Genomic DNA, 20,965 nt, shown 5'->3' on the forward strand with positions numbered 1-20,965 from the left:
AAGTGCACCTATATAGTAAGTGGAGCTGATAAAATGGACAATGAGCGTAGAAACAAGGAGGTGGTCATAATGTTATGCCAGATCGGTGTAAATGCTCAGTAGACAGTAGGTAGAGCATTTAAAAGTAAAATGTTTTTTTTTATGATGGAATTTTTGAAGTGCCTTCACAAATCAAAACCAAAGACTCAAGGCCACCGAAGGTCAGTAGTTTTACTCAATATTTAGCTCATTGCAAGTTCACCAGAGAATGGTCTCTACCTACCTACCCAAGTGTGAAATAGGTTCCATGTTACTTAACGCTTTTTTGTATTTGCATTGAAATTCTTTTGAACATAGCCATGTAACATTTCTACACTTTTATATGTTACTACTCAAATAATGCTTTTTTGTTTTATATTTATTTTGTACATGAGCTTAACATTGGCACTCAAAACAGACTAAAGTTCACTGGTCATCTGTTTTTCTCTTTTAGTCTGCTGTACTACAGTGTCTTCTTTTAATGGATCATCTGACCACTACAGACCTGAGAGCCATTTGTATATCATGTGTACTGTAATTTCAATGACACAGTAATAAACAATCATGATCTCTAAAACATGTAATTTTTTATTTATTGTACTCAAACAACATGCAATAATTACCCTTGTTATATGAATTTGTCAGCACATTAAGTATATTTCTTGACTGCTCATCAAACAGTCTTATTCAATCTGACTACTGCTTCACAAGTGCTACAGCCTCCTGAGAGCCTGTTTCTTGTTCTAAGAATCATTCATTACAAATTTAGGGCTGCGCAATATATCGTTTGTTAATCGTTATCGCTGTTCTGGCTTTTGCAATATTGATACTGCAAGACAATGTAATATACAAATGAGCAGCTTAATCAATCACAATGTTTTCAATTGTTTGCTGAGAGTATCTTGACCAGGTGAGTTTAGATGAATCTAGGTATTAATTTACTCCAAAAATAATCAAAATAATGCAGGCTATACTGAAAAGTGTAACACAATCCTGATATGTAGCACTACAATTGTAAGACTAGTATTTTGTCATTACTGTGCAGCCCCATCACAAAACATTAGAAATTTACATCTACAAAATGCGATTTTCAGTGTATGATTTTACAGCAACAGTTGTTCACAGTTTATAAACTGTACCTGTATATATTTACTGATTTAAAATATAGATTAAAAAAAAAAAACAAACACAATCGCATGTGGTACATGTAACCAACATGTACTGGATAATCTAACACTGTGTAAAAAACAAAACAAACAAACAAAAAAAAAAAAAACAACAAAAAAGTGAAGGAATTATGAAGTCTCAGTTGTATTTACAGGCCATTCTTCTCCTGAAGCCCGTCTCACAAAGCATGTTTGACACAAAGCATGTGTTCCTGACTAAGATTCAGCAGCCCAAATGTTAACTCAATTTAACCCATCAGATAACAGCTTTCTCTGTTAAGCCAGGTTTAGATACACAAGCTAGACTGATGCACGTGGAAGTGTGACGTTTATGACAATTACGTGAAACAAGAGGAGTTGAGTGGCTTATTTTCCAAATACTACATAAATACGCAGAAAGTAAAACATGTTTAATGTTAAAAACAACGCTCTTGCCACTGCCACTGTGTTGCCACTTACTGCAGTAGTAAAAACTTAATATGCTTGATATCTATGTAGTATAAGTTGATTCCTATGCTAAATAAACAATACTTCTCCTCCCACTGATGTGACAAATGTCTCCAAAAAAAAAAGCGACCTGAAAAAGACCAGAGGGATCCCCCTCCATTAGAAGCCTGGCCTTATTGGTCTAAAAGCTGTTTATCATCCAAAATCTCTTATGCTGCACATTTAACTGCCTCCAGGCCAGGCCTGGTTAAGCTGCCATGGTGATATAGCCTGGTAAAAAGTGATCCACTGTTGTGAAACAGAAAATCCAGAGTTAGATCTAAGCTTAAAGTTAGCTGGCTAAGCAAGAAACCCTGCTTGGTGAGACAGGCCTCAGCTCATTTTACCAAAAATCTATGAAGAACCGTAAATGTTACATCAGTGTTTGTATTTAAAACCTAGAACATACATGACACTAATTGTCATTTTTATAACTAGGACTGCTATGTAGTTATGACCAAATATGGGCATTACTGTTCAAAAATACAACATTTACAACCAAAGGGAAAAACTGTATGAATGATGTAAATCATGTTAGACACTGTTGCTACCCGTTTTGCGGCACCTGCTCGATTTACTTCACACACGTGCACCACTGTGACATATGTGTATGCTGCATTATGTTTTATGACACTGCTCGATCTGTACCCACCATGCCCATCTTTTTATGACATCTTATTAGCGCATTAGCTTAACATATTTCATTTATTTATTAGCAAATCATGAACATTCAGCAACCAGGCATATCACTATAAAGCAGTGTTTAATGCTGAACCCACAATGAGGTTAGAGCACAGTGAGATGAAAGGGGTACAAACAAAACCTGCTGGTACTACCATTCTGGTTTAACATGAGAACATGTGTATGACTGAATCTCAAATGACTAGTTACTCCCTACACAGTGCACTGCAAAGGTCATGAAGTTATAGCTTCTACTCCTAAATAGTGCACTAAATGTTAGATCAAATGTCGATCAGCTTTGACTGAATGTAAATGTCCTTTAATAAGATAGATAAATGTTTGTGTGTAGAAGCTGTTATATAATGACCTCTATAGTGCGCACTACATAGGAAGCACAAACACAGAGCAAAACCTTAAAGCTCTGTGTTTTCACTGACAAAGTATGATAGCTTGCCAACAGAGCACAGAAGACAGCAAAACACACACATAATTACTATTAGGGAATATAATCATTTTGTTACAGCTGAACTACAGCTGTAAAATTCTGACACTTGCGGTACAAATATGATATAGCCGGTAAAAATATCATGCTCTATGCATGCATGCAGTGGTGCGCATGCACAGTGCAAACCAGCCAGGGGATATAGATTCAGTAGCGACACACACCCACATAAAATGTTAGCAATCTCAGCATCAGCCTACCATGGATATAAGATCCAAGTATGTTAGAAGTAGATGCTGAAATACTTGTTCAATTCTGTATGAGTGCTCTGAATATTATAGTATGACTCAGGCAGTGTACAATTATTAACTGTAATTTTTAAGGCAGTGTTACACCAGACTTGATGGACCTACAAAGAGAATCCTGATTACTTAACAAGCTAATTCTCTTGTCTGTCATAAATTTAAAAATATAAGTGAGTTTAAGCTGAATTTCTTACAAAATATCTTGAAATATCTTGAGAAAAATTTAACTTTAATTTGCTAATGAGGAAAAGTCATCCAACTGTACAGGCCTGATAGGTTTTTCCATATTTAAGAGTTGCTCAATACTTCAATTAGTTATGGATTTCTAGGAAGTTCAAAAAACTAGTTCACTTCAGAAAAACTAATACTATAATAGATAAACAAACAGTACACCACTTTGCCTTTGATTAACCTTACATTAAAGTCTTTCTTTTTTCTTATTGTTCATCAGTAACCCCATGTATACTCCAGGGACTGATTAATACATAATCATATTCCATTTTTTACATCATAATCCTTATGAAACTTTCACTTGCAAATGTACCACAAACTAGCTCAAAAGCTTTACAAATAAGTCTTTAAAATTATTTAAACAGTTTCACATTATGAAATGACAAAAATATCACTGGCAGTTACTTAATTGTTTCATAAATGTTTCTAAATACATATCACTGAAGGTACTAACATACATGAATACAATCTGTGCCGTTCTGTAGGAGGTAAGATGTGATGTTACACTCAGGTTAGTATATTTGTTATAAAAGAGATTATTAAAAATGTTAAAAATATCTGCCTTCTAAAAAATGAAAGCAAAGAACCGAAACATCACTTTACTTATCCAATTTTTTTTGTACAACTCATCTCAGCATATTCTTGAATAAAACCCAGAGAATTAAAGTGTGGCTTACAAACAAATTTTTTTTTTTTGCCAAAACTGGTTATTTTTGTCATTTTTCATGTGGGGAATAGAGGATACAACATAAGACTTATGCACAACAGAGAAATGTGCAAGCTTTTTTAAACTGTAAGGCACTTTTGCTTTGTTGTAAAAAGCGCTATACAAATACATTCTGAACTGATGCTGCAGTCTGAGCTGCAGTCTTTTGAAGAGCACACAACACACAGATGACAAGCTCAAACAAGTAATTTCTGTACTGAATTTGAGAGTCATACACTAACTGGCCACTTCATTAAGTACATTTTCTTTTATCTACACTTAATGCACTTAATGTCCTCACAGAAAACTTATAAAAGAAGGACTGACAGGGAGAAATCAAATAATACCAAGTGAGAAAGAGTTCTCACAAATCTCACAATTCTCAGGTCTTGACACTATTTCCATTTGCGAGAGGGTCTGTCTCAGAGGCAGGCATTTCCACAGTACCAAGTTCAACAGGTGTAGTGACTTCTGTTGGCATCTGCTCTTGCCACTTACTGCGGTAATGATGCACGATGACCCAGATGGCACAGCCCAAATACACCACCGTCAGCAGAGTGAAGTAAAAGAAGTATACAAAAAACTGAAAAAGAAATTTTACAGAAGATTAACAAACCTACAATTCACTAAACTTTTAAGTGATTTTTCTAAACTTCTGCATGATGCAGTGGTAGAAATTTAACCAAAGTCATTTAGAGTGGTTGGATGTGTAGTGGCTCATTGGGGAGAAAGTTCATTCATTTATTTTTCCAAAACATCCAGGGAACCTACATGTGTCTTAAAGTTTTTATATGTAATGTTGAAAATGGTAAAACAGTGGTAAATCTGGGGGGAACTATAATGCCTTATAACATCCTGCATGTACCTCTCCACCAAGGATTTAATTAAATACACTTTATAACCATGGTAAAGCAATGTCTCTGGCAAATTGATAATCATTCATAAAATGTTCATTCATATGTAATCATTCATATGGAATAATTTTCTTTGAGGAAGCTTTCAGAGGCATTAAACTCTTCAGATGTCTGGTTCCTGTCACTAAAACTGTGAACAATTCTGACTCACTAAATTTGTCTAGAATGGCATATTTCACAGCAAAAAACTTTGAATGACTTTGTTTACATCTTAACCATTTAATTATGCTTAAACTTTGAAAGATTTGGAGACTATTTTGTTATTTAGAATCTGCACTAAGTTGAAAATTGTTGTTGAAAATTAAATGATATATTTATATAGATCTATTTATGCTATATATAGATAAATTGTTAATTTTGGAATTTAAAATTATAAATGTGATTGAATGAAGAGCTGTTTTGGAGCCGAGAGTCAGTTTTTCTTGGTGAGCTGAGCTCACTGATTTGACTTGCTGAAAAGAGCCGGAATGGCCATCACAAATTATGTAAGTGTGCAGCTGCTTTCCACTGCATTTGAATGTAAAACTTCACAGCACTCCTAAAACTACATAAAACACATTTTCCCCTAGTTCTAACTTCTCAATGCACTTAAATGAAATGCTCCATTCAGTGGCATAAGAAGGCTCCTCTTCAGTGCTCACTCATTTACCACTGAGACAGCCTGAACGAGCTGTACCAACACGTCACGGCTTACTGACATAAGCAACACAACAAAACATTGAATTAACATTTACACTTCATTACATCTCATAATCTCTAGTGCCCAAGCACCTTGCTACTTGTAGTTGTTTCTGACGTTTTCAAGTCGTTTTGCCATTCATGAAGGATTATGTGTGACTGAAGATCTCGAATGATACACCGGTTAAGGCCTTCTCTCAAATGAAGGATGCATTTCTCAGCTGCATTTGAAGGATCGTACAAAACAGAACAACCTTCAGTTACTTAACAGCTAAGAAATGCAGCCTTCCTTGATGGCGTCCTTAACTTTGAGACAGTGCTTGTGAATCCACTGTGCAACGCAAAGTAAAAAAAACTTTTAAGATTAAAATTTACTGCCGTGAGATCGCAGCAAAGACAGAAGATATGAGTCCTACAGTAACCTGCAGTTCTTAACTAAATTGTGAGACTTGACATCTATGCAGGATAGGTATTTAGCAGGTTTGTTAGACTTCTTGCGACAAGCGAGAGATTTACTTTTCAATCCCTGTAAATATATTAACATACAAGGCCAGTGGCACATGCAATCTGCACATCTGTAGTAACACATCATACATCGGCATAATGAAGCAGTAGGCTATGTGGGGCCAAATCTGATTTTGCATGAGTACTTCAAAATTTAAATTCTGTATGAATTTCTAGAAATAAATGGAACAAATGTGAGCATTTTGCTCACACAGTAGAACTCTGTGATGTGCTCAAGCATGTTGTCAAACAAAAATGTGAACTGTCTGGGGTGCCCTGAGGAATGGTTTGGAAAATACTGGTTTAAGCAATGAACAGTATTTTTGCTTTATTACGAAGTGTTAGATTGCGCTTTCCTAAAAAAATGTTTCTTACCTGGGAGTGCACAGGCAGAGCCAAGCCTCTCTTATCTGCCACAATTAGAGTAACAATGGTCTTCAAGATTGTTCCCAAGAAAGTGTTTACTCCAAACACTAGAGCACATAACTCTTTAGTGAGAGAGGAGGCAATCTGAAAACTGAGAGAAAAAGAAGCAAATTAAGCTTTTTGAATTCTATGTATGAAAGTTTGTTTGCTATCATTATCTGGTTAGCCCTTCAGGTGGCTCACCACAAGTTGACCATGTTTTTACAGATGAAGCACAGCATGCTTACTGTTATGTAAAAGGGGACTATTTGTGTCCTAATGCAGCGTTTCCCCAATACCAATCCTGTCAGACCCAATTCTGTGCACAGTTTTTGCACTTTGTCTTATCGAGAACACCTGGCTCAACTCATCAACTAATTAACAAGCATTTTGTTAAGCGTCAGGTGTGTAGAGTGAGAAAATCACAAAAATGTGCAGAAGAAAGGGTCGCCATGACTGTGATTGGGAACCCTTGTCCTAATGTACTAGATACTCGTTCAATCACAGGACAAGGGCAAAATTTGTTACAAACGCAAAAGATGAAGCATCATTTGGAATACTACCGGAGTCACTCACGTAGCAATAGGAACCAGGAATTGGTAGAAGCCTCTGAAGAGTGCATAGGCCACGTAGCACACCCAGATATTGTCAGTGGTGCCCATAAGAAGCAGCAAAGCGGCCTGTGCTGCAGTGATCACGCCAATCACCAGCTCAGACCATACCTTCCATCGGATCTTCACAAAGCCTGCCACAAATGATGTGATTGCACCTGGAGAAGGGGCACTAAAGCATTAGTCATGATCCCATTAAAGGCATAGAGCCAAAATCACAGGCAACTACTCCATTAGATATCAGAACATTTGACAACTGATGGAATGTTGGCAGACACTACAAGAATAACAACAATTTACAAAAGGATTTCACTGAATAGTAGCTAAGCAAAGTCAATACTCAAGAGCTACAGGATTTGAACTGTGTCCATGGAGTTACGATATGAAGTGAACCTGAAGTAAGAGCCTTTGTTACATCATGATCTTTCAGTCCAATCAGCTTCTTTGTCATTTTGACCAGTCAAATGCAGCTGGAAGTTTCGAACACAATCATAAACTTACATTCTTTCCACATGACCTGAGAAGGCCCTACTCGAGGACTCACATTTAAGGTCACTGACATTAGATTAAGTATTAAACACATTTCATCTGATGTTTAAACACTGAGACAAGCATTATCCTTGTCAAATGATTAAACATAAATCACAATTTGCTGCAAAAAACCCATCTGTTTGTTCAAAAATGTCTAATTGATTAAAAGACCTGTGTTAGTAACAGAATTATTATACTGGGATAACGTAGAAAAAAAAAAGTAGCAATGAGCATTTTGGCAAATTCTTTTGACTAAGCATTAGTCTGCGACTAATCCTTAACAAAAACTTAAAATCTAAATTTAAATATGGGTGGGAGCGCAGCCTTATTAGGTTGGGTACAAACTGAGTGTGAAATGTCTAAACCAATCCAGTGACTCGTGAAGGCAGCGCTCGAAGTAGCAAGCGAGGTGGCTTCAGACTATCCATAGAGAAGATAAAAATGGTTAACTATGGGACCCAACCAGTTAATACATGTATGTCTGTGGCAAACATGTCATCACAGGTCAGTTATTGATTTTGATGTCAACAGTTGTCAAGATGTCAAAATGTCAAAAGTATTGAATGTTGATGCTGCATTGAAAGGGCAAAACATAGAGCACAGTGAAGTCTTAATTTAAATGTTATCCTGTAACAACACATTCTGATTCTGAGTTAACTAACAGTAGGCTTGCTAGCACTAGCTGCACCCTGCTGGTTTTTCCCCTGGTTTGTTGATAGGTGCAGAGTAAAACAGGTTCACCTGCCTGTTCCCTGAAGTAATTTTTATGCCATTCAAATTGTGTCTAAATGCTACATTAATGCAATGATGATAAAACTATAGGGAATCGAATCATAAATATGACACCTCATGCCACCTGGTCAGGTCATTCATCCACTTTGATGGAGGCAGACTGAAACTGAGACTCATCAACCCTATTTCTTTTCTGTATTTTTTTTCTATAAAATAACACTGATGGTTAAACGGCAAAGATGTGACATCATTGTTTGCCTGACTGGACATTTTGTGCTATCAAATTGACAAAGACCTTGGAATTTGGTATTTACCACCAGTCAAACAGGAGGGGCTGCTTTTACCCAAAAAGGGATGGGGGCATTATGCAAGTGCAAAGTACCCAGATGTGTTACTCTCATCTATCCAGCACCAAATTTTAAAAGGCTGCCCCTGGTTAAGAGATCACATCTGCCCTGCAAGATGAGAGCAGGACCAAACAAAGTGATAGCACACGAGTTGATGCTTGGCCTTGTTTGATTAAAGAACAAAACAACACACTTCAGTAAATGTTGTTGTTGTAGTTTGTCATTTTTAACCAAGCATGTTTAAAGGTTCAGTTATGTTCACATATGGAAATGCTAGAGGCTTGGTATGATTTGCGTAAATTAAGTAAATATATGAACAATATTTTTACAACAGACAGTGAATTACTTTTTAATCATCACTGTGAGTTGTTGCTATGGTAACTTAGTTAACTGTCACTGGGCACAAGCCTACTGAACACAAAAGAAAAGATCTAACTGAACTGGGGTTGGTCTAATAAAACTTCAGTCTAAAAGTGTGTTCCTTTACCATGGCAAAAAGGTTTTGTACGTTTCGTCCATACACATTTAATCGTCTTTGCTGTCCTGGAACTGCACTGCAAGCAAAGTTCCCATTTGTTGAACTTTGACCCATGCTACGCTGACCTTGTAATGTGCAGCCAATGAATGGAGGCTATACGCTCTTGCTGTAGAATCCTTTGTAGAAAAGGATGTAATATGTATTTCACATTTTTCTTGAATCATAAAATAATGTGTTACAAACATACATTTAGATGTTTGTTTGAAATCCTTTGATAGGTGATTTGCCACTTTGAGCGAGGACCTAATCAAACCTTGCCACTGCAAAGGGCAGCAGGCAACAAGTATTTGCCACGATAGTGTGAACGTACCTTAAGTGTTAAGAAGTGATGGTACTTACGATCACAGAGGAACATTTTAACCGACAGCTTTAAAACACCAGGGACACAGGAACTTTTATGTATAAAGAGAAAAAATGGAGACAGGATTTTATACAACAGCTGCAATTTCTCACTTATTGCAATTACTCACCAAGCAAAGTAGAAGCAGCTTCCACTCCTCCATTATAGACATGCTTTTGTTCTGTGGCAGGGTACACTTTGTTCCATAGTATGTGCACATAGAACACCACCAAGTAATAGCCAGTGGAGTTGAACACCCACCACAGGCTCCAAAGTCTTAGGTTGTGCACCTTCACTACATTTCTCAATTCCTTCAGCATCTGAATGAACACTGAGTTTGTCCAGGAGGCAGTGCAACTACTGTTGCCGGAACTTGGTAAAGCTTTAACTGGCTTGTCATCTGATTTGATTTTGTCCAATTCTGACTGAGCAGCAGTCCTCCTCTCTTCCTCCAGGCGACTCTGGTTAAAGAACAAACTCCTCTTGGGCCATGGCAAGCAGCTGGACAACAAGAGTCCAAAAGAGACAAAGCCTAATGAGATTGCACTCAGAGTGCCATACGTTATGCCACCCAGCGATATGCACAACTGACCCATCACAGAGCTAGTGAACACTCCTAGCAGCACGGAGGAGCGAGAATAGCTGGCAACCTGCTGATACACAGATGCTGGGACCAGAGAGAAGATGTAGGAGGAGTAGGCCACTCTGGCAGCCATTGTAATACCGTAGAAGAACTCCATGAACTGCATCTCCAGTAAGGAGGTGCCCAGCAGCAGTAGGAGCCAGATGGAGACATGGCTCATGCTCTGGAGAACCAAAACAGGTTTGTAGCGTAGATAGTCTGTCAGCAGGAAAACAGGCACCAGCACTGCCATGTAGGAGTAAGAGAGCACGGGGTTGATCTCATTAGTGACCTGGAATAAAAGCAGGTTTAACACAAAGCAGTAAGCAACCATGAAACAAGGGAACTAAATATCATTACTGGGGGAATCAATGAATGAGCGAATGAATGAATGTTCCACCACATCTCACAGTGGAGTGGTCAAAAAAGAAAAATGCAATTATCTCTGCATCTGTTGTAAACACACGTACTCCCCTACAGCAGTACCGCTGAAGTGTCTTGGGCAAGATTTTCCAGTTTAAAGACTAGGGAAACCCTCTTCTGTTGATGTATCTTAAAGGGGGAAGGGGGGGGGGAGACTTCTGAAAAACTACAGGCATTTCAGGGTGGATACTTGAGCGTGTGCAGTTTGAAATGTTTTTTTCATCTATATTTATTCACCTCCACATCAGTGGCCATATTAGCAGTCAGGATTGATTGCATGATATATTTGTAGTGGTACTGTAATGAGAGAACACTGACAGACAAAAAACACAAGGATACAAATTAATGAATTCTGTCAGACAGAATACATTAAAGAAAACAGTTACATAACATTACAAATTATATATTAAATGCTAGTTACAGGCCAGAATGGCACTTTAATTTTTGTTCTATAGAGCACTAAGGCTATATGATATATACAGAATTTTCTATTGCAGTTATACTGATATGTATTGTGACACGTCAAGTGATAAAAACATATTGGTGAATGCTTAATGTTCACGACAGGCTTGCACTATGACCCAATTTATTTGCATTTGTAGATAAGTAAAGCCATTTATCTAATCTTTTAAAACACCTACAGCACACTCCATCAGGAACATCTGAGACTGATCTGATAATGCAAATCATGCAATAAAAATGTAAATTGTGGTCTGCACAAAAATTGCTGCATACTGAAGTTGCAACAATAAGAATACTACAGAGGACAATATTGTGATATGATGAACAATGTATTATGCAACAACAATGCTTAACCTTTTCTTAATCTATCAAACCATTTATTAGCTATCACTGCATTTATTAAATAATCTAAAAGATATTATTATTTGCACTGACGCAAATTATACTTTTTGTGCAACTGAAGCACTGTTCAAGGACACAATTTGCTACATGTAGCCCACTAATGTAACGCGAGAACAGTTAGTCAACTTGAGCATTAGGCATTCTGTTGAGCAATAATAAGAAAGCATACACTATATGGACAAAAGTATTGGGACACATTACACCTACAGGAGCTTTTATGACATCTCCTTTCTAAATCCATAGGCATTAATATGCAGTTGGTCCCCGTTTTGCAGCTCTCTTCCACTCTTCTGGGAAGCTTTCTACAAGGTTTTGAAGTGTGTCTGCAGGAACTTTTGCCCATTCATCCAGAAGAGCATTTGTGAGGTCAGAAACTGATGTTAGACGAGAGGGCCTGGCTTGCAATCTCTGTTCTTGTTCATCCCAAAGGTGTTTGATGGGGTTGAGGTCAGGGCTCTGTAAAGGGTAGTCAAGATCTTCCACACCAAACTCACCCAACCATGGCTTTATGGACTTTGTTTTGTGCAGTGGGGCACAATCATGCTGAAACAGAAAAGGGCCTTCCCCAAACTGCTCCCAGTAAGATAGAAGCATACAACTGTCCAAAAATTTTGTGGTATGCTGATGAATTGAAATCTCCCTTCACTGGAACTAAGAGGCCTAGGCCAACCCCTGAAAAACAACCTATAGCATTATCTCTCCTCCATCAGACTTTACCGTTGGCACAATGCAGTCAGGCAGGTAATGTTCTCCTGGCATTCTTCAAACCCAGACTCCTCCATCAGACTGCCAGATAAAGAAGCGTGGATCATTACTCCACAGAATACATTTCCACTGCTCCAGAGTCCAGTGCCGGCATGCTTTACACTACTCCTTTCAATGCTTTGCATTGTGCTTGGTGATGTAAGGCTTGCATGCAGCTGCTCAGCCATGGAAATCCATGCCATGAAGCTCCTGGCGCAGTTTTTGTGCTAATGCCAGAGGAGGTTTGGAACTCTGCAGTTACTGAGTCAGCAGAGCATTGGTGACTTTTATGCACTATGCGCCTCATCACTCTGTAACTTTACATGGTGTGACATTTTGTGGCTCAGTTGCTGTGGTACCTAAACGCTTCCACTTTCAATAATATCACTCACAGTTGATCGAGGAGATATCTAGAAGGGAAGAAATTTCATGAACTGACTTGTTGCAGCGATGGCATCCCATTACTGTACTCAAATTCAGTGAGCACTCTTTCACAAATGTTTGTAAAAGCTGGCAGCATTGCTAGGTGTTTGATTGTATACACCTGTGGCAATAAGACTGAATGAAACACATGAATTCAATGATTAAGAGGTGTGTCTCAATACTTCTGTCCATATATATATATATATATATATACACACACACACACACACACACACACACATTACCTCAAGTGAACGATTCTTGTTTATAGTTGATAAAACATGTCACATATGCGGCATTATAATGGCAGCTTTTTTTAGGGTTCAGGCTAGAAAACCTCCATTCAGGTATGGTCCTGAAGGAGAATTCCAAGCACATTACATTTTACTATTTACTATTACATTACATTTTATCATTTACTATTATTACTATTATTTTCTTTTCCAGTACAGGTACTGAAACCTTGAGTATTGATTATAATACCAATGTTTCTTTTTTAAAACTACTAAGCGTCTTTTAAAACTATGACTATGAGTAAATGCAATTGCAAATCTGTGATTGTTATTCCTTTTTAAATGTCAGTCATACCAATAAGACAACCAAAATGAAATGTAAAAAGTACTTTGCTTTTCCGTATTATATATTGCCAGCCATTATACATACAAATGCAAATACACACTTTGCATTTGAATTAAGACTATGTCTTAAATAATATACACTCACATTAGAAATGCAGTTGAAAACGCACAATTTAATTGACATTTTTAAATTTGCATTTGAATTTGAAAAAAGTTCAGAACATGCTGTCATACCCTGGCCAACTTTGATCTGAAACATGACTCATGTTTGCTACTGCAAAGTTAATGATATCCTTTTGCGAAAGAACAGCTCTACCAACTACTACTTAAGAGCTTAATTTCTCCAGTTCTCAGACTGCAAGTCCGCTGTGACACACAAGCACACACACACGTGCATACACATCTACCTTGTAAATACAAGTGGCTCAGTGCAATTTGCCTGCAGAGGGATTTAAAGTCTAATGGATTTGGCAACCTTGCAGTCTACCTGACCCATTTAAAAGGAATGTGAACTTTGACCAACTCTGACCACATCTCCATGAGTTGCCAGCCTCTAGAGCTCAGTACGGGGGCCAAATGTGACACTGCAGTTCTGGCAGTGCTTTTAGAGGGACATCTAATCCAAATAAATAAGCAGAACACTAAACAAAAAGAGAGTAACAACTTTTTCCTAAAACAAAGTCACAAAATTCCAGTGGAAGGAATGGGATTATCAGTACAGGATTCTACTCAAACAAAAAGTTTTGGGACACAATAACTTCTTTTTTGCCCAATTATTTAAGAAAAACACCAGGTAACATTTTATAATGCTCAGCTTTATGTTTATTAATGTACCTTCTTTGGAGTGAATAAAGATTTTAGAGTTTTCCTCTCCAGACTATTGTTAAAAACATGCATTAAAAATCTGTCCAAAAGGGGGTTTAAACACCAACATTTTGAGTGCTGACATCACAGCACACAAGTCTAAAAAAATTTATGAAAAAGGAAAAAACAAAAAGTCAAGATCTAAACAAACTTTGCATTTAACTTATTACAAAGCGACAAAGACAACATGTTTATTAAAAACATCTTTCAAAACTAGGTGTCCCAAACCTTTTCATGGGCAGTGAACATTTCAAAAACAAATTACACTTGAGGCTGTCACTTTGTATTTTGACTCTGAAATGTTCACCAAGTTAAACACTCACCTGTTCTCTAGTGAAGTTTTTCTCCATGCTAAGCAAGTGTGGCGTGATAAAAGGCTCCCCAGGCTTCAGCTGAACCATGAAGCCATAGAAACAGAGGAAGATGACTGACCACTTCCAGGCCTGTGGTTTATGGGGCTCATCCTGCGGGTCTGCCTTGGTACCGAGCACGTTTGGAGGGGGTTCCTCAACTTCATTTGCATGTTCATTCTCATCTGTCCTTGGTTGCTCCTTAAGCTCCTCTTTGCCCTCACCACATGCCATGGAATCAACCATAATCTACAGTAGTTTACCTACACCACCACTTTAGATGGTTTTAATAAGTCACTCCCTATAATTCCACACAAAGGATTTAAGATAATACTGAAATGCTAAAATAACCTTAAAGAAGCACTGAAATATTATAAAAATGTTCTGGTTGTAATACCCTCAAAGCTGTTGACTCTACACTGCAAGCACATCTCAGAAAAGGGTCTCCACACAGAAACTATTTTAAAACTCCTTAAAGTAAAGTGATCCTTTTCATAAAAAGCTGGGCTTACGAGCTAACATCTTCTACCTGCGAATAACTTACCGTGTTAAGCTAACCTCTGTCCAGCTTCCAAGTCTGACAATGATTGTAAAATGCTACCTAACATAGTTGCCCATGATGACTCTGTAAAAGAAAACACAAAACAAGATTAGGCAGTTAGTTTGAAGTTCCACAAGTCGTGTTGCAAGGTGTGAATTTTTTTTGTTGTTTTTTGCAAGAGTATAAAGTAGACTGTCGAGGACAATGGACAGTGAATGCAAATTGCCAGTTATTGCTAAGCTGTGGTAATACAGAGCAGCACAGAATGAATGGGTTCATATATAGGGCCTGTCCTGTCATGCTGTCCAAGTTATTTACACTGTAACCATAGCTCACAATGGCTGGTGCACATTAGCTGTTCAAAAATTCCTCAAATTCAGCATAACTTAGAGTGATGCTAAATTCCTATTTTACCACATTCTGGCCATTGTCAGCAAGCTAATAATTTTACTTTAATTTTAAAGCTCAAGAAAGAAAACACAGGGGTACTCTACTGCTATTATAGAATTCCGTGTGCCTTTGTGCAGCCTTCCTTTAGCTCAATTTAGTGTTAGATGTTGGTGTTTTAAAGTTGAGATGTGTAAACATTTTGGTTGCGCTTTTTGTTGTCTTCTTGGCGAATTTAGTGTGTGTTCACCCTCTTTGTGTTAAGTCTGCCTTTGGGTGACCTGTGTCTCATTTGGCCCCTGGCTTAGTTCCTTTTGCTGCCTGTTTTATATAAAGAGTATTTTCCTTGAAGAGAAAATGGCAGACTCAGAGTCAACTTGTGTGCGGACGCTACAATACTTTTTCCCCTCAAGTACATTTGTGTACGTTTTGTTTAAGTTCATGTTATACTGGTAACAGCAGCTGTAATATGATGATAACGTTATGCTTTATTACTGATCGCACCTCCGACTTTCGGGGTTTATCATTTTATTCATTTAGACCAAGAGTGGCAGAAAGAGAAGAATATAGTCCAACACACTTCACTTCCTCCTATGCTAACAGCAGCTGTATGTATTAAAAACGTTCCACTGACCTGGTACTGTTTGTTGCACTTCTAGCAAGTTTTATTTATTTATTAATTTTCATAAAAAGTACTTTTACTTTTATCATTATTTCACAGAAGTATCAATTCTTTTAGCTGAGCATGTATTTTGACCACTCTACCCTTCAACTGGTTATTACGGCTGGTTATGAAACCGCACCACTGCATAAACTTTTTGCTTAACGTTATATATTTACGTCTTAGGACGTCTTACGGCTATCTCACACAAGTAACGTTACCAAAGGATGTTAAAGCTGTTTCTTGTGTAACACTCTAACACAGCTCGTCAGTCGTATTGTTTACAAAGCAATGTTGGCGAAATCTGCCGAGTGGGGATCTGAGCCTCTCTCAGTAACCCAGTCATTTGCACTGCCCAGACTAGCCTCCACTCACACACACTCGGACACATGCAGGGCGAACGGGTCAGCTGCAGCGCCTAAAAGTGCTGAAAGTCTCCGTTGGCTGGTGAAAAAGAGAGAGGTACAAGACCGTAGAAAGCAATATTTCTTACTTACCAAAAACCTTCAGTGGACTTAATTAGCTAGATTTCTCAGGCTCTGCTGACCAGTCCTAAAGACTAGCAAGCCGGCTAGCTTAGCTAGCTGTAAATCCGCGGGTTCTGCTGTCTGTGCAGCGATGCATCCCGCCAACGTGGTTTATTTGTCGACACTCGATATTTCCCCGAAACAAAAATGTTGCCAACAAGAAAGAGCACAGCTCCAGCAGAACAGTCTGTTCCTTCAAAGTCCTCTGGTACACTGCAGAGAAGCATAAACCCGCGCACGTGTGAAAAACAAGCAGGGGTGGGCCGACACAGAACCTCCGATCTAAACATCATCTACAACTTCGTGTATATCATGTACATCCGGGGGAAGTACATTTCAGATCTGCAGGAAATCTGCACTTTCTCGAACGCGTCAAGAAAAAAGGAATGTTGGAATGTATTTATATGTACCTCGAGAAAATTTACTAAGGAGGCTGGGAGTGTTTTAATGTTTTAAACTATCCTTTATGGACGGAACATGACAAACACTCGCCAAACAGTGGAACATTTCACAAATCTGTCATGGGAGAGTGGGAGAAAGCGTCTGTTAAGATGTTTATCAGCTGGAAAAGCATGGCTATTTTGTAATAGTCATAATTTAAGAAAGAAAACAGATTATTTTTAGCTGGTGAAATGACATCACAGTATTCAGACACCAGCTAGTGACGACTGGATTTCTCTATACTATCGTAGTAGTAAGTGGTGAACCGCAAAATATCAACACCAGACAAACGGAGTCGTCCTTTTAGGTATAAACTGAAAGCGGTGCTTTTGTGTCTTCTTTGAGCTATCATCAATTCACTGTGTTGTGTGAGTGACGGAGCGCTGCTTCAAGTTAGCCAGCTGCTAAAAACAGCTAGCCTGGAAAGCTAGCGCTCTCCCGCTCTCCAATGCCTCACAGCTTCCTCAGTTTACTTTCGTTTAAATCAGGGCTGTAATTTACATGAACCCACTTCTTTCTTTCACTTTCGTTGCTTGGGAATGCACTAATACTTAAATATGACTGTCCGAGCGCTGTAGTTGTGAGGATTGTGATTTAACGCTGCTAAAGCTGGTTAGGATGTTAGGAAAGAGGTGAGTTCACTGTTGGACAGTGTAGTTACACCACTGACCTCGTCACTCACTCTCGGTCACAGGAGAACAGATCGCCCGTCGCTCCACTCAAACAGGGAATGTATAACTCCGCGTTTCAGCCGTTGCTAAAGACTCATCTTACTCGTGGCCCCCTCCTTCTCTAATCATGTAGAAAAACCCTCTCCTGGCGACAGCAGAGTAGTGTCGCTTTCCTTGCAGTAGAAAACGCCACCAAGGCTTTCGCTAGAACGTGGAAGTATGAGAATGGTGTATTTTATCGAACATGTCGTATTGCTCTATCGAGGAAAAGTTATATCGCGGTAATTATCGTTGTCGTTTTATCGCCCAGCCCTAAGCAGAGGCTAGGAAACAAATCCTGTCTGCATAAACAGGTATTTCTCAGGTTTGGAAACAATGTCTTGGCTGGATTTGGGAGCCTTGTCTGCTTATACAAATGGAGTTAGTCAACATAAACATGGCTGTGTCTGTTTGTTATTAAATTTAGTATTTTAAACTTTGATTAAATGTGTCCTCTTCCTACAGTCATCCATCTGCTGCTTCTAGTTCTCGACTGTTAAGGACTTACAGCTTGTCCCAGGTACTTTTATTTATAGTAATATTATAGTGTAGCTCTTTGTAATGTTAGTGTATGTTTCTTTACGCATTGCTGTTATATAAATGCAATAGGACTTTGAATGTTAAGTGTCATTGTGAAAACCAGCACATTGTTATTTACAGAAACACTCTCCTTCTTACATGCTATTGCATCCACAACCCCTTTTTTCTTGTTTCTTTGTAGATTTTTTTTCTCACAATGCCTGCTGTCTACTATCTGGTGAGGGTTTTACTCATCTTGCTTACTTTTTTCTTCATTTTAGATGCAGCCATGAAGAATCCACAGTAACAATCACGCTGCAGGTGACAAAGAAATTGACCAGAGACCTCCACATCTGTTAAGAGCCGAGTACATTTAACATTATTGGGTAGGGATCAGATGTTCATTTCCTGTCTGCCTCTCTCTCTTCCACACATGCTCTATATAGACATTCACTGACCACTTTATGTACACCTTACTTAAGCCTGTTTGCAAATTACATTACGTCACTGCGTTGCTGTGGCACATACTGGAGGGCAGGAAGTGATTTTCCTAGAAGGCACTGTCACAGGTTCTCAAAATGCCTATGGTTCACGTAGTGTATGGTTGCTAAATTAGTTCTAACTGAGAAACTACAAGGAGCTTTTATCAGGTACCAAAGCTCGTTGTTCATTGGGGGAAAATTGCAAGAAATTGACCAAAAACGCCAGTAAAAATATATTTTGCACAGTTCATCTGTGGGTGTGCACAGGTGATAGATTTAAAAGATACAAGCACTTGCACTAAAATCAGGGTTAACAGTTAAACAAAAGACGGGTGAACAAACAAGTTGCTTACATCTGCTGCCTCAATAGCAGGGAGGTCTTTTAATTCAGTTGGAAATAAACACTCCTCTTGAAAACATAAGGATCAACATAAGTTGTAATTTTCTCTCATAATATAGTCTAAACTAGCATAGTATGGGCTTGCCTCCATCTTGTTTTTCGCTTTACACTTCCTGCCCTCCATCTGGAATTTGCATGTCATTCGAACCATATGACTTTAGAGATTGTATTAGAGATTGTAGTCCATCTGTTTCTCTGCATAATTTGTTTACCCTTTTACCCTGTTCTTCAATGGTCAAGACCCCATAGGACCCCCCAAACCATGTATTTTTTGGGTGTTGGATCATTTTCAGCACTGCAGTAACACTGACGTGATGGTGGTGTGTTAGTGTTTGTTGTGCTGGTCTGAGTGGATCAGACACAGCAGTCAGTGTCCATTCACTGTCCACTCTATTAGACACTCCTACCTTGTCAGTGCACCTTGTAGATGTAAAGTCAGAGACGATAGCTCATCTGCTGCTGCACAGTTTGTGTTGGTCATCCTCTAGTCCTTCATCAGTGGTCGCAGGACGCTGCCCACAAGACGCTGTTGGCTGGATGTTTTTGGTTGGTGGACTATTCTCAGTCCAGCAGTGACACTGAGGTGTTTAAAACTCCAGCAGCACTGCTGTGTCTGATCCACTCAGACCAGCACAACACACACTAACACACCACCACCATGTCAGTGGGATCCGCCACCCAAATAGTACCTGCTCTGTGAGGGTCCATGGGGGTCCTGACCACTGAAGAACAGGGTAAAAGGGGGCTAACAATGTATGTAGAGAGATAGATGGACTACAGTCTGTAATTGTAAATCTACAAAGTACTCCCATATTGGTGAAACTGATTAAATGGAAAATGAGTGAAAATGATAAAGTGGCTGTGTGTGTGTGTATGCGTGTGTGTGTGTGCGCAAAACAAAGCACAGTGGTGTACTGCACATTTCAGTTTCATGTGTATTTTTCTTTAACACCTGTTTATTGGTATATGTTGTTACCTTTATGCACTGACTATTCCATTTTGTTTGTGTTGTAGGCATGTACTGTATATTTATGTAAGGCAATTAAAAGCAGTTGTTTCCAAATGATTTCTAGTGTTGTGATTGAAATTCATGCATGCACACAGGTGAAAACAGGTGAGTTTTAGGATTGTGTTACAAGGCATGATACAGTACACACTAGCTTAATAGATGATGATGCACATTAAAACTGTGGCAGACTATTGATTGTTCAGCTGTGTTCACCTGTGCTGTACTGTATTCACTGGGGATTATTGTCTGGATTCTGTTATGCTATTTCAGAATAAAAGTGAATGTTAATCTACATCTGAGCAAATGCCATGCTTTTGGTTGAGGTACATGTAGTTATAGAGATTCAGATTTACGCAGAAACTATATGGAAGTAAATTGAGTATATTTTGCTAGCTGGGAGTGTTAGTAGCACAACGTATCTGGATGTGAGCCGAGCATTTAGGCCAGAATTGGGCCGAGATACAAACTGAAGTCTTGGCCAACGAGGTTTAAGCTTGGTATGCAGTATTCAGCCTAGATGTGGCCCAACTGATTTTTGCTATCTGGGAGACTCAATGTTGAAAGGTAAGACGGAGAAATTTGAAGCTGCTAATTTTCTCCACAATACACCATTTCACGTCAAAACGCCCTGAATGACTTTATTTACATCTCGACAACTGAATTATGCAGAAATTCTGAAAAATTGGTGGAATTCCCCTTCAAACTAGCTGTCATACAAATAATCACCAGATAAAAGTCCCAAGCATGAGATCTGGTAGAAATACAAGTGTCACACACATCAGTAA

At 38.6% G+C, this 20,965-nt stretch overlaps 1 protein-coding gene and 1 long non-coding RNA gene across 2 annotated transcripts; one reads left to right on the forward strand and one right to left on the reverse strand.

Moving 5' to 3' along the window:
- Positions 1-201: 201 nt before the first annotated feature.
- slc19a1 (solute carrier family 19 member 1) lies at positions 202-16,900 on the reverse strand. Its single transcript, XM_036570571.1, has 6 exons — positions 16,590-16,900; positions 14,477-15,128; positions 9,766-10,549; positions 7,113-7,305; positions 6,507-6,648; positions 202-4,618 (listed from the first exon to the last, which is right to left on the reverse strand). The coding sequence occupies exons 2-6, from the start codon at positions 14,747-14,749 to the stop codon at positions 4,418-4,420; spliced, it is 1,593 nt and encodes a 530-aa protein (XP_036426464.1). The 5' UTR covers positions 14,750-15,128; positions 16,590-16,900; the 3' UTR covers positions 202-4,417.
- Positions 16,457-19,378, forward strand: LOC118808124. The gene is made up of 3 exons (XR_005007261.1): positions 16,457-16,554; positions 18,236-18,290; positions 18,571-19,378. It is a non-coding gene; the product is annotated as an uncharacterized LOC118808124 (long non-coding RNA).
- Positions 19,379-20,965: the final 1,587 nt, after the last annotated feature.

Source organism: Colossoma macropomum, unplaced genomic scaffold (genome assembly GCF_904425465.1).
Source record: "Colossoma macropomum unplaced genomic scaffold, Colossoma_macropomum, whole genome shotgun sequence".
NCBI classification, from domain to species: Eukaryota; Metazoa; Chordata; class Actinopteri; order Characiformes; family Serrasalmidae; genus Colossoma; species Colossoma macropomum.